At 45.5% G+C, this 13,536-nt stretch overlaps 2 protein-coding genes across 4 annotated transcripts in view; one reads left to right on the top strand and one right to left on the bottom strand.

Annotated features, from left to right (window-relative positions):
• Window positions 1-545: 545 nt before the first annotated feature.
• rab20 (RAB20, member RAS oncogene family) lies at window positions 546-4,678 on the top strand. The gene is made up of 2 exons (XM_047046428.1): window positions 546-957; window positions 3,346-4,678. The coding sequence occupies exons 1-2, from the start codon at window positions 768-770 to the stop codon at window positions 3,957-3,959; spliced, it is 804 nt and encodes a 267-aa protein (XP_046902384.1). The 5' UTR covers window positions 546-767; the 3' UTR covers window positions 3,960-4,678.
• A 29-nt stretch (window positions 4,679-4,707) lies between these two features.
• col4a2 (collagen, type IV, alpha 2) overlaps window positions 4,708-13,536 on the bottom strand; it is a 47,026-nt gene continuing 38,197 nt past the window's right edge. For all 3 annotated transcript variants that reach the window (XM_047046419.1, XM_047046421.1, XM_047046420.1), the window contains 17 exons: window positions 13,303-13,446; window positions 12,970-13,095; window positions 12,656-12,837; window positions 12,444-12,507; window positions 12,284-12,358; window positions 12,051-12,158; window positions 11,787-11,894; window positions 11,630-11,701; window positions 9,473-9,598; window positions 8,812-8,928; window positions 8,559-8,720; window positions 8,291-8,389; window positions 7,611-7,757; window positions 7,308-7,424; window positions 6,704-6,895; window positions 6,274-6,560; window positions 4,708-6,075 (listed from right to left, as the gene is read on the bottom strand). In XM_047046419.1, the coding sequence (XP_046902375.1) occupies window positions 5,821-6,075; window positions 6,274-6,560; window positions 6,704-6,895; window positions 7,308-7,424; window positions 7,611-7,757; window positions 8,291-8,389; window positions 8,559-8,720; window positions 8,812-8,928; window positions 9,473-9,598; window positions 11,630-11,701; window positions 11,787-11,894; window positions 12,051-12,158; window positions 12,284-12,358; window positions 12,444-12,507; window positions 12,656-12,837; window positions 12,970-13,095; window positions 13,303-13,446 (2,381 nt within the window). In that variant the 3' untranslated portion in view covers window positions 4,708-5,820. The remainder of the gene's footprint in view (window positions 6,076-6,273; window positions 6,561-6,703; window positions 6,896-7,307; window positions 7,425-7,610; window positions 7,758-8,290; window positions 8,390-8,558; window positions 8,721-8,811; window positions 8,929-9,472; window positions 9,599-11,629; window positions 11,702-11,786; window positions 11,895-12,050; window positions 12,159-12,283; window positions 12,359-12,443; window positions 12,508-12,655; window positions 12,838-12,969; window positions 13,096-13,302; window positions 13,447-13,536) is intronic.

The following is a 13,536-nucleotide window of genomic DNA, read 5'->3' as shown; positions in this document are numbered from 1 at the left end:
TAAACTGTAAGTGTAAATGTAGAGTGAAAATAACAAAACCAGTCAGTATGATGACTTGAGCGAATATAATTCATTCACGTCTTACTAAAACAGCGGCCACGCGAAAGGGAATAAGGAAACTGTTTCCTCTACTAAAAAATACAATGCAGGTCACGTGAAAAAAGGATCCAAAGACTCGTAGAAAGACCGAGTCGGGGAAGGAACTAATCATTCGTTTCCTCTAGCTACAGAGCCTATGCAGGTCACGTGAAAAATGATCCAAAGACTCGTAGAAAGACCGAGTCGGGAAAGGAACGAATCGTTCGTTTCCTCTTGCTACAGCCTATACAGGTCACGTGAAAAATGATCCAAAGACTCGTAGAAAGACCGAGTCGGGAAAGGAACGAATCGTTCGTTTCCTCTAGCTACAGAGCCTATGCAGGTCACGTGAAAAATGATCCAAAGACTCGTAGAAAGACCGAGTCGGGAAATGAACGAATCACTCGTTGAGAGGACTCGTTACTCCCGAGTCCTTATAAGGATTCGTTCAAAATGAACGAATCGTTCACGAACGACACATCACTAATGTCATTTAGACAAGGTGGCTTGCTAGCCACTGACACTACTTTGATTGTTTTGCGTTGTTAGGCAATATACATTTAAAGTAACGTTAACAATCTAAACTAACATGTTTTTTTACTGGCGGCTTGCAAACTCACTTTCCGAGGTTGCTATAGTAAGCTAAGGCTAAGAAAGAGGAGTGAGTTCGTATCACCGCAGAGAGAACCATGCCCGAGCTATCAAAGATGAAGAAGCCCGACGTTAAGGTTGTCATCCTGGGGGACATGAACGTCGGGAAAACGTCTCTTCTTCACAGGTACACGGAGAGGCGGTTTAAAGACACAATCAGCACTGTTGGAGGGGCTTTCTTTCTCAAACAGTGGGGACCCTACAACATCTCCATATGGGACACTGCAGGTAGTTATTGTTATAGAACAAGTTGCACAACTTTGATGAACATTCGTCTTCCATATTTTTTTGCATCCTAAGCATTTCAAGTGACGTTACCATATAGCTTTAGGCGACGTAGAGCCCGTGACTTTAGTGGAGGCGCTGTTTTACATGGTTAGTTTGGCTGAATAGGACAACAACAAATATTATTCTCCATTTACTTGTAGGCCTATAACATGTTGTGTTTCTTATTTTTGCCTTTAGAGGTTTGAAACCACAAACATTCAAGTAAAGTTAGGCATTTAAGTTAAAGTGTGACAGTTTTTTTTTCAGACATATTCTGTATTGGCCATACTGGTATTCCATACTTGGGCTACTCAACCACAAAGAGAGCTTGAGACATTGTTTGAAAGTAGATGCAATGAGGGCGTTATGTGTTAACTCGGATTAACCCACGATTTATGTAGGCTGTCACTAAGTCAATAGCCCTTTTCAACCCACATGGCCAAAAGGGACCGTTTAGTTTTGTGAAATACATTTCATTTGACATTTATATGAATTAAACTATGGTAAGGTGGCCCATGCTGGCCATAGACTAGGTCATAATAAGATCGACTAGTCATTAGAAGCTTTTGTCTAACACTAGTGGCAGGCATTGTTTTGTTTTGCTGTGAAATTGGCACTTTCTATCAGAACAACTACTCAACAACTACTGGTTTATTGGCTGATATTTGAACAGATTTCCAGCCCCTTCACATATTTGGGGTATTTGGCCTTGTTAGTTAGCTAGTAACCTATAATAACTTGTTATCTCAATTCAGTCTTTGGACTGGGCTAAACTTAATCAACATTTGTCAAATAACACAACAGGCCAGGACAGTGGTAGGCATATGCCTAGTCAATGCTTTTTTGCTCAGTTTGCTCACATTACTATTGGGCCTAACCACATGGGAAACTATTATTGTTAACCACATGGGAAACTATTGGCCCTATAACCACATAGCCTAGTCAGTGAGTACATCCATAGGTTCATTGGCGTCAGTCAGTGGCCATGTTGGTGAGAGATAGAATAATAGTAAGAGAGATAAATAGGAACTGAGTCACCAGAGCAACATTTCCCGTCTGTGCTCCACATCCCCCTGACCTGCTAGATGCTGTTAGCACTTTTGCCTACTTCACTGCTATTAGAATTAACATAGCATAGAGTCACTGGGTCAAAGCACAATAGGCAAGATCTCTGAGTGAACCAGTCAAAGGCTCTTGTCCTGTTGTTATCTAGCCACAAGTCTTACATCCACTTATTGTGTTAGTTCCTTATTGTAAATGAACATAAATGTTACCAGTATCATAGGAAATTGTTGTTTTCAATTTTTGTTAAACCTGTATTGGGCCCAACTTATCTAATACACAGTATGTCCTGTGATCCAATCACTGACGTTGATTCTCTCTCAGCTGATTGGGTCAGCAGATGTCACATGATCAGTCACACGACAAGACTATGATCGTCACCACAGCAACATTTCCTGTCTTTTCCCTTTCCATAGTTTTACCAGTGCTTATTTACTGATAAGGGAGTGTTTTTCTGGCTTGCTGACCCTGTCTTATTTTGTTGATGGTACTGTAGTACTGAATTACAGCTAATGACTCATGGGAGTCAGGTGGGTGAGCAGTTAAGGAATTGGGCTAGTAATCTGAAGGCTGCCAGTTTGATTCCTGGCCATGCCAAATGACGTTGTGTCCTTGCGCAAGGCACTTCACCCTACCTGCCTCGGGGGAATGTCCCTGTACTTACTGTAAGTCGCTCTGGATAAGAGCGTCTGCTAAATGACTAAATGTCAATGTAACCATGGGTCACATCCTAGCTTTACACACAACTTCTCACCCTCACATAACATCAAAGCTCACAAATTCCCACAAACAATTTGCTTCGCATCTTTCTGGCTTATCCTTCTTGATTAGACTGGGTTTACATTTTAAACTGGTCCTAAACATTTAAATGATTCAATTGCATTGGGATCTGTGAACCTGTGAATTCGATTTTGGGCAATGTCCCATGTACCTTGGGAATTCTGCACATACTATGGCTGCTGTAAACAGCAAGAACAATGGTTTCTCTGAGTTGGTCTTCCCCCAGACCAGACTGGTCTCTTCTGACACATGAGGTCACTACAGACCTCAGAAACAATGACTTTCTCTATGTTTGAACCACTGGCTCACACTGCATATTCTTTCTGTATTTCTGCATTTGGCCTCTGTTTCATTCCACCTCGAATGTTCCTTACTCTGTCTACCTTATTAACATGCAAATCTTTCCAAGGATTGATCTAAAAAGACAATGTAAACCCTTTGTATAACCTTTTGCGTGGACGAATAATACAGTACATTGGCATTTATCGGTGTGTTTTCGTGTCCCAGGTCGAGAGCAGTTCCACGGCCTGGGCTCGATGTACTGTCGCGGTGCAGCAGCCGTCATATTGACATATGACGTTACCAACTGGCAGAGCCTGGCCGAATTAGAGGAGCGCTTCCTGTCGCTCACAGACACCGCCAACCACGACTGCCTCTATGCCATTGTAGGAAACAAAGCCGACCTCACCGACCCCAGGGCCCAGTTTGTACAGGCCAACGATGGCAGGAGGGAGGGTCAGGACCAGGGGGAGGCTGGGGAGATGGACCCCAGGGTTCCCTCTGCATGTCCCACCCCTCCAGCCTCCCCACCCTCCTCCCCTGCCTCCCTCCCAGGTGTGGCGGGCCACGAGCAGGTGAGCCAGGATGACGCCCTGGCTCTGTATGGAAGGGTTCTGCGGTATAAAGGCCTGGATGAAAAGACCAGCCTGCCTGCGGAAAAGATGTGCTTTGAAACCAGTGCTAAGACTGGCTACAATGTAGACTTGCTGTTTGAGACACTGTTTGACCTGGTGCTGCCCTCCATTCTGAGGAAGAGAAACGAGGCTCAGGTATCGCCCACCGTCAACCTGGAGGACTCTGGTGGTTCCAACAGCAAGAGAGCCAGGACGACCTGCTGCTAGTGACATCACACCTTCATCTCCGGAGGTTTTGGGACTGTCAGGAAAGGGAGACTGTTGGAATTGGTCTAGAAATGCAAACTGCTTTCCACCCTACGTAGAGGTAATGATCTCCAGAATGACGTGACTGGGACAACAGACGAGCTACTTCTCGACAGCACTATTTGAAATCCAGTCCTATCTGATCAGTGATTACTCCATTGGCAGGATGGATGCAGAATGCACCAGAGAGAGGCCCTTGCCTTGGACTGAAAAGAGAGTGAAATCTGTTAGGCTTTCTAAAGATTTGCCAATTTTTATAAAATTACAGACCAATCAAACATAATCAAAGCAACATATTTTGTTCATGTTCAAACATAATCAAAGCAACATATTTTGTTCATGTTCAGCACTAGAATGTGTTTAGAGGGGAATGGGAAATATGCTACTGATACATGTGTAAGAATGATGCGTATACAAATAAATCACTGTAAAGTTTGTGGATGTTGTGAGGTCTTTAAATTAGAATGTTATAGGTTCCTTTGTAATCCTAATTGCACATGGCTCTGTTACTTTGGTCGGCACACTTAAGAATCCTATTTTCTGGATGGGTAAATGCATACCAATCATGATTTATTGTATTGATTCCTTTTATACATTTATTTTACAGCTTATCTGCAATGTTTGAATCACATTGTCATGTCTTATTATCACAGATTCATAATAAAGGTTTTTAAGTGACATTTCATTTGTTCAATAAGGAGATGAAAAGTGAATCAAAATACCCAAACAACATTTATTTATCATAAACATACATTTATTTTGTTATTGTTAAATTACTGTAAAAGTTAAAAAAACTATAAAGAGTAAAATAACTAATGTTTTAAGTGGCACAATTCAGCAACTTCTGACACTTTAGAAAAGTATGCTGAACTGAATAAGGGCTGCTGACAAAGCAAAGCACAGCTTTAATCACAAATCGGAGATTAGACCTTTGATCAAGCTTGTTTACACTCTCGTGTGCTGTTTCAGCTCTCACTGTTTGTAGAAGACAAGTTGGAAACGGGACAGAAGTCATGTGGTGTACGTTTGTGGGCAGGACTGGGTCTCATGAATGTTTCTAGTTCTGAGCATGAAAATAAAATCAAGTTCATTTAGAAGATATAAATACAGGACAATCAGTGCATTTTGCATGTGAAAAACAAATGTATATATGCCAAGTTTACAAAATTAAGATCAGTGTATCTTTTTGAGAGTTCTTCCTGCTTCAAGTGATTATAAAAAAACTAAAGGATGCAGTTTGTTAGTGGTATTGTCTAATGCATTACGCCTGAAGAAAACATCAGCATACTATATAAATGAGTAGTGTTCAAAGCAGTGCATACACATGGGCATCTTTGGTTTATTCAGCTGTATGTTCTAAATGTGATCAGTTAAACATCGTTGGTGTATAACATAGTTGCTGAGGTAATAAGTTAGAGAGTAAGCACCATCTCAAACATATATATATATAAAAAAAAACACTGGCAAAAACATTAATTTTGTATTTCTGTTGTTGACTTCATGTTGGAGTTTGTATCTACAGGGGACTAAGGCTCTGCAAGCCTCATCACTCACACAGTCCTGGGGTCTACATGCAGTGTTGGAGGAGCAGGGTGGAAGTTTTCCCCAGTCACTGACCTCAGCCCAGCTTTCAGACCTCCCTCTAATTGATAGGCACAGATCAAGGATCTAGGATCTGATTTAGTCCCAACAAACTAGTCCCTAGGGCAAAACCTACCCAGAAGGATACACTGTCACAATAAATCATATCACTAAGGTTCTCTCACAGCTGCTGACATCACAGGGTCAAATGTTTAGACAGGAGGTGCGGATCAGTCTTAGGTCACAGGTTCTTCATGCAGACCTGGCAACGGCTGATGCGGGAAAGCAGCTGGCCCGCTTTCAAGGTCTCAGGGGCTGGTTTCTCCTGGAAGGACTGGTCTATGGAGGTCATCCAGAAGCTCTGCTTGTTGGCAAAGTAATGACAGGTGCCCTTGGCACCGTTACACTCGATGAACGGCGTGGTGCGGAAGTCCTCCAGGCAGGAGCCAGGAGATGACAGGGACTGGCCTCCACCCTGGTTACCCGACGCTGTGTGCTGGGAGGAGAAAGTGGGGTTTATGAGATGGATGAGGGGCAATAGAATGAGGAGAGAGAGAGAGGGAGATGAATTAGAACAAACGTGGCATAAGAAACCATGGACACACCAGTTTTACTGTAAACACCAGTCAAGTTGTGCATGTGCTATTCAGTAGTTGTCTAGACTTCCATGCAGACTTCCATGCAGAAAACGTACCAATACGAAGGAGTAGCCAATCCAAAGGCTGCGCCAGCCCACAGGGCATTGTGGGATGGTGATGTCCTGGCTGTGGACAGCGATGGCGACCGACGGCGCTTCGCACACTGTACAGCGGCTGATATAAGGCTTGATCCCCTCCTCCTCCACCGGCATCATGGGCAGAGGTGCGGTGGTGGACAGCCAATAGGATTTGTCATTGCGGCTGGCGTAATAGCATACGTCTCCAGGGTTACAGTACAGGAAGGGCATGGTGTTGAACCGAGGCAAGCAGGAGCCAGCCAGACCTGCAATTGAATCAACCATTCACTGAATCATTTGATTTAATCAAGATAATAAAATGATACAATCTGAATAGGTCCGAGTTGCAATCTGATATAAGACAATGGCTTTTGTCATGCGTTGGCGTATGTGTGTGTTGTCGACTAACCCAGGTCCTGATTGTGGGCCTGCTCCTGGCCTTCGAAGTATAGTAGACTGTACCCATCCCACAGCTTGGCCATGCTGTCCGGACACATAGTTGTCGTATCTGATTGGCTGTGCTTCACCAGCAGGTAACCAACACTCACGCTGCGACCAGGCATGCCGGGTAACCCAGTGATACCAGGGATGCCACGGTAACCTGAAGATGAGAAGGGAGTTTGTGTGTCTCTCAAAAATATACATTTGGATTGTATAGCTATCCTCAGCAGACCCGGGTCATATACAGAGATGATTTACGTTATGTCAATCTATTATAGTTTAGTTCATGAGTTGAGATCGAATTTGTCTCAGTGTGAACAGTTTTGGATTGACCCATTTGCTTCACTGGAAGGGTGAGGCGAATCACTTGCACCACCATGACACAACAGTAGTAAGACACACCCAGGCGTCGTCCTCAGATCCCAATCTACTCTGAATCCTCATCTTAATAACTGTGACCAAAACCCTCGGCTAGACACAAGCTCCCTGCCCTCCTCTCCCAAAATCTTAATCCGGCCCTAATTCCCCTAATCCTGGTATGCCCTGCAGCACAGGCACCAGGCGGAACCTACCTTCCTGGCCCTGCAGACCAGGGCGTCCCGGCGGACCAAACTCTCCACGGAACCCCGGGATACCTGGTCGACCCCCTACTCCTGGCATGCCCCTTTGCCCCTGGGGACCTATGAGCCCTGGAGAGAGACATTAAAAAAGCGAGCGAGAGAGAGACACACAGAGAGGTTATGGTAAGGAATGAGGCTGATCTGTAAGCATATGGGATGAAATAACACTTCTGTGGGTGGGAATATTTGGTTTACCGGGTTACATGTATTACACATGAACTAATAGACCTATGAGGCATCATCAGGTGAACTAACCTGGATTTCCAGCGGGTCCCTTTGGCCCTGATTCCCCATGTGACCCCTGTGGTCCCAGGATGCCTTTTGGCCCTGGGGGGCCCCTCTCTCCTGGCACTCTAGGGGGCAGCGGGACGGGGCCCTGGTTACCTTGGGCACCAGGGAAACCTGCAGAGCCAGAACAGAACAGTGTTAGTAGTCAGTTATGCATAGTGTAGCAAACCAGGGGAGTCAGACCAGCCAATCCGGCCCCGAAGGCGGGTCCATCGACTTCGATTGGGGGAGGTGATAGAGGGAGTCTACCTGCCGGTCGAGGTACTGCAGCCCCTGGGCACATGGCACTGGTCACACCTGGAGCCCATCAGGCAATCAGGCGAGGGCTTAAAGGGGAGCCAGGCCAAGGCCGCAGGGGGGACAGAGAATGAGAGAGACAACCCTGGAGGAACGTTGCCATTAACCTTTCCCTCTGCTTTGACCCCCCAGAACCGCACTACGTGAAGGACCACAGACCCCGGATGGGAAGACCCCTAATTTAACGTTTGTCCCACTACCCTTACCCTGAAACCCTTAGTAAAAACCCATTTATGTTAACCCCCGTGTCTGAGTCCTATTTTATGGTGTATCGGGCCTTCAAGTCCCCTGGGTTGCTACAATAGGTATAGAACACTGTGTTTTTCTTCATGGTAAGTGACATCATTTACCAGTGGGTCCAGTGTTTCCTTTCGGGCCGCTTGGCCCTGGGTTGCCCTGGGTACCTGACCTACCAGGAAGTCCCATCATTCCTTGCTCTCCTTTGACTCCTGCAGGACGAGAGGATGTCATTGATTATTAGATTCGTCATTTACAATCTTGATTTGAGTGACTGTACAAGAGACACATTTCAACTGGAAAACACCCAAGACGTTGAGAAATGATCCAGATAGCCAGATGACTGTGTGAACCGTGTGCAGCCATATTTTCTCATCCCACCTTTCTTCCCAGAAATGCCACTCTGCCCCCTGTATCCATGCGGCCCTTGGTCTCCTTTGTGGCCTTTATGACCAGGGAACCCTGGGAATCCACTCTGACCGAGAACACCTTTCTCTCCCAGTGAGGAGGACTGGCCCGGAACACCCCTCTGGCCCGGGAAACCTGACAGACAGGAAGAGTTCAGTTCCTGAGGGGCCAGCAACACTACTAAGGATCTGTGCTTCCTAAGCCTTCTTCAGGGTTACACTGTCACCTGGGAAGCCCTGTCGGCCAGGGAAACCAGGGTCTCCAGAGGGTCCGAGTCTGCCGGGGGTCCCCTCTGGACCTTGGGGCCCACTGAAACCAGGGGGGCCAGGCTGGCCCTCGTCACCTGAAAAGGGGGCGGGGACAAGGACGGGTTATTCAAGATACCTGACACAGATCATCTTCTTAACAAGGCAGTAAGCGTATCAGGGAAGACATTTTGGGATGTTGTTGTACACCTGTGGACGAGGAATTGAGATGTTCTTATTGCACCGTACTGTTGTATGATTTTTGGGGGTTTATCATACATTAATCAGTGAGCTACTGCAATTGAGTTGTTATTGTTGCACTGTACTTATTGCTCTGTAGTATTATTGTAGTATTGTAGTACACTGTAGTATTATTCTTGTTCACTACACCTGTTAGCTGAGGTTACTTTGCAATGTTGCTAGTGAACACAGACTGTTCCTTGATTCTGACCACCGAAATATTCTAGAACTATACACTTCTGATCCTTGATCTTCTGCTGTATTTTCTATATTTGTATGTTGCTTTGGGAAAAAAAAATGTCCCAGACAATTCGCACATTTACATCCTGGTTCTGTACTAGGATGAACTGATGTCTGGATCTCTGGGCTAAGAAGGTCACAGATGGAGGAGTGCAGACGAACCTGGTGGTCCTTGGACGCCTTTCAGGCCCACAGTGCCAGGAACACCCACTTCTGTGTTGGGATCTCCTGTCTCTCCTCTTTCCCCACTGGGCCCAGTGTTGCCAGCTGGTCCGTACGTATCCAGACCTGACAGAGGACAACAAACTCACTGGTGAAGAAGAAGCATCGCCTCTTATGTTTCCTAATGCTTGTCTCCTCATGCGACCCTCGAGCAATAACTGTAATCACGCCCAGTACGTCTGTGGGTATTTGTTAGGTTGAGCTATGGTTACGTACACTTCTCACCTGTTCAGAGAAACTTGATAGAAAAGTCCATGAAAATAAATGTATGTCGTACCGGCTGATTTAACACACACACACACATACAGTGCCCTCCAAAAGTATTGGAACAGTGAGGCGAATTCCTTTATTTTTGCTGTAGACTGAAAACATTTGGGCTTGACATCAAATAATGAACGTGAGACCAGAGATCAACGTTTCAGCTTTTATTTCCAGGTATTTACATCAGGATCTGATGCACAACTAAGAAAATATCACATTTTGTTTGAATCCACCCATTTGTCATGTGATCAAAAGTATTGGAACAGATATACTTAAAACATATTTAAGTGAATAAGACTTAATATTTAGTTGCAAATCCTTTGCTTTCAATAACTGCAGCAAGTCTGTGACCCATTGACGTCACCAAACTTTTGCATTCTTCCTTTTTGATGCTTTCCCAGGCTTTCACTGCAGCCTCTTTCAGTTGTTGTTTGTTTTGTGGGGTTCCTCCCTTCAGTCTCCTCTTAAGCAGGTAAAATGCATGCTCTATAGGGTTTAAGTCTGGAGATTGACTTGGCCAGTCTAATACCTTCCATTTCTTGCCCCTGATGAACTCCTTTGTTGTTTTGGCAGTGTGTTTTGGGTCGTTATCTTGCTGCATGATGAAGGCTCTGCCAATCAGTTTGGTTGCATCTTTCCTTAAATTGGCAGACAAAATGTTTCTGTAGACTTCCGAGTTCATTTTGCTGCTGCCATCATGTGTTACATCCTCAATGAAGATTAATGAGCCCGTCCCAGAAGAAGCCATGCAAGCCCAAGCCATGACATTACCTCCACCGTGTTTCACAGATGAGCTTGTGTGTTTGGGATCATGAGCAGTTCCTTTCTTTCTCCAAACTTTAGCCTTTCCATCACTTTGGTAAAAGTTAATCTTTGTCTCATCAGTCCATAAAACTTTGTCCCAGAATTTTTGAGGTTCATCTCTGTACTTTTTGGCAATTTCCAGCCTGGCCTTCCTATTCTTCTTGCTAATGAGTGGTTTGCATCTTCTGGTGTAGCCCTTGTACTTTTGTTCATGAAGTCTTCTGCGAACAGTAGATAGTGATACCTTCACTCCTGCCATCTGGAGGTTGTTGCTGATCTCACTAACAGTTGTTTTAGGGTCTTTCTTTACAGCTCTCACAATGTTTCTGTCATCAACTGCTGATGTTTTCCTTGGTCTACCTGTTCGACGTCTGTTACTTAGTACACCAGTAGTTTTCTTCTTCTTCAGGACATTCCAAATGGTTGTACTGGCTATGGCCAATGTTTCTGCAATGGCTCTGATTGATTTTCCATCTTCTCTAAGACTCACAATTGCTTGTTTTTCACCCAAAGACAGCGCTCTGGTTTTCATGTTGTTTTCACCTCTGAATACAGTCTGCATAGACAAAACCTATCTTACCCAATCTGAACCTGAGTGTAGACATTCAGTGGTATTTATTGATTGAATAATGTATGTAATAGGACACACCTGGGCAACAAAACACACCTGTCAGTCACATGTTCCAATACTTTTGCTCACGTGACAAATGGGTGGGTTCGAACAAAAAGGTGATATTTTCTAATTTGTGCATCAGATCCTGATGTAAATACCTGGAAATAAAAGCTGAAACGTTGATCTCTGGTTTCACATTCATCGTTTGATGTCAAGCCCAAATGTTTTCAGTCTACAGCAAAAATAAAGGAATTGGCCTCACTGTTCCAATACTTTTGGAGGGCACTGTACATCTATAAACAATGTAAATGAACGCTGTTGTTTCTCTGTACATGCAGCATAATGTATAAAGTATGTGTATAAAGTACACTAGTATAGTCTGGGTTGTTTCCATGAACACTGGGAGTATGGAGTTCTACCTGCGATGCCAGGAATGCCCTTCTGGCCCTTTAGACCATCCAATCCAAATATCCCTTTGAGACCAGGGAAACCTGCAGACCACAGAGTGCAGTTAGACATACACACACTGGACAGTGCTGTACAGAGGGTGCATTTGACCGTGTTCGTGCGTGTTACCTCTCTGTCCGTTGTAGCCAGGTGTTCCATGTGTCCCAGGATCTCCGGGAACACCTGGCCAGCCTTTCTGACCTTGGTTACCAGGGGAACCAAGCTGCCCGTCAGGGCCTGAAAACAACAACAAGAGACGGATCGCAGCAACCGTCAATTAAGTTTGAAAAAAAAAGCTCAGGTTAGAACAAAGGTCATTTGAACTGCCAGTCTTCCAAGGTGTTATGATGAAAGAACTTCCGGATGAGTGAATGAAGTCTGATGAGGTCATACCATGCAGTCCTCCTTCACCAGGCTCCCCCGGGCCCCCCTTTTTGCCCTCGATGCCATGGAAACCAGGGCCTCCCCTGTCACCTGTCTGTCCACCGAAACCCTTCTGGCCTACAGAGGGAGACAGAGAGCGTCAGCTACCAACCTCAGTGATTTCCTGTGGAAAAAAGGCTACGAAAACAAGGTTATTGGGCAGGATGGGCCTTTGTCTCTCCTGCATGGTGAAGTTAACGTACCTTTTGACCCCTTGAAACCGAGCTCTCCTCTCAGTCCCGTGGATCCAGGAAGATCTATACGAAGGCCATCCTCACCTGGAAAAGACGATTTAGATAGCAAACATCTACAAACAGTCCTGACTGTTTGTGTGTTTTGTGTGTTTGGAGAAAGGTCTTGTACCTTTGACACCCTTTACACCTGAATCTCCTGTGTGTCCATAGGAACCAGTGTGTCCTTTATCTCCCTGAGAACAAACATAACAAGGCAGATGAGTTGGTTTGTGTGTAACAGATTAGCTGGTTAACTGATTCACAAGCTAGCTTGTCAACAGGTCCTGTGAAATATTCAAAGCCAACGAGGTAGTTTAACCCAGTACCCTCTTATCCTATTACCCTGTGGCCAGGCATGCCCTGGAAGCCTGAAATTCCTGGGGGTCCGGGTGTTCCAGGCAATCCCTTGTGACCAGGAAGTCCCTGTGCCCCCGGGTCGCCCTGGTGACCCTTTACATCGCTGGGATCTCCAGGGAGACCGTAATAACCATCGCGCCCTGGAACTCCGAGAACACCTTTTGGACCTACGAAGGAGAGGAAGACAGAAGAGGTAGATGAGTGGGGGGGGGAGGGGAGGGAAGACTTATGAAATATGGAAGAGGTGGTGAGACAGAGAGAGAAGTGTGTGTTTGTGTGTGCATTTGCGCGAGACCAACCTCTGGATCCAATGAAGCCTGGATCTCCAACTTTTCCAAAGTCGCCCTTGGCTCCCTTCATGTCTTGAATGATTTGGCGAGGAATGTGAGGCTTGTCGCCTGGCGGCCCAACTAGACCTCGGTCACCTAGGAGATGCACAGGATAGAGGAACAGTCTTTCAAACAGTATGTACGGGGAACAGAAAGACGTGTAGGCCTCTTCATTTCCACCGTCTATGAATTCTTTATCAATGTCACACGATTGGAAAATACACAACCCTAAGCATTATCACGTCAGGCAGGAGGTTAACGGATCTGACAGTATTGAAACAGGGCTGTGAAGTTCTGACTGACCTTTGATCCCAGACTGGCCTTCGGTGCCCTTGTAGCCTGTCTGCCCAGGTACACCTGGCTCTCCCTTATGCCCAGAGAAACCTTTCTGCCCCAGGTTGCCTGGCATGCCTCCGAACCCAGGCATGCCACGTGACCCCTTGATACCTGGAAAAGAAGATGACACCACCAGTGTCATTCACTGCCTTGCACTGCCGCCTCGCAGCAAGAAGGGCCTGGGTTCAATTTCCGCTTGTG

The sequence above is a fragment of the Hypomesus transpacificus genome, chromosome 23 (genome assembly GCF_021917145.1).
Source record: "Hypomesus transpacificus isolate Combined female chromosome 23, fHypTra1, whole genome shotgun sequence".
Taxonomy (NCBI): Eukaryota; Metazoa; Chordata; class Actinopteri; order Osmeriformes; family Osmeridae; genus Hypomesus; species Hypomesus transpacificus.
The sequence above is the reverse complement of the archived record's forward strand: the minus strand, read 5'-3'. Positions and strand labels throughout refer to the sequence as shown.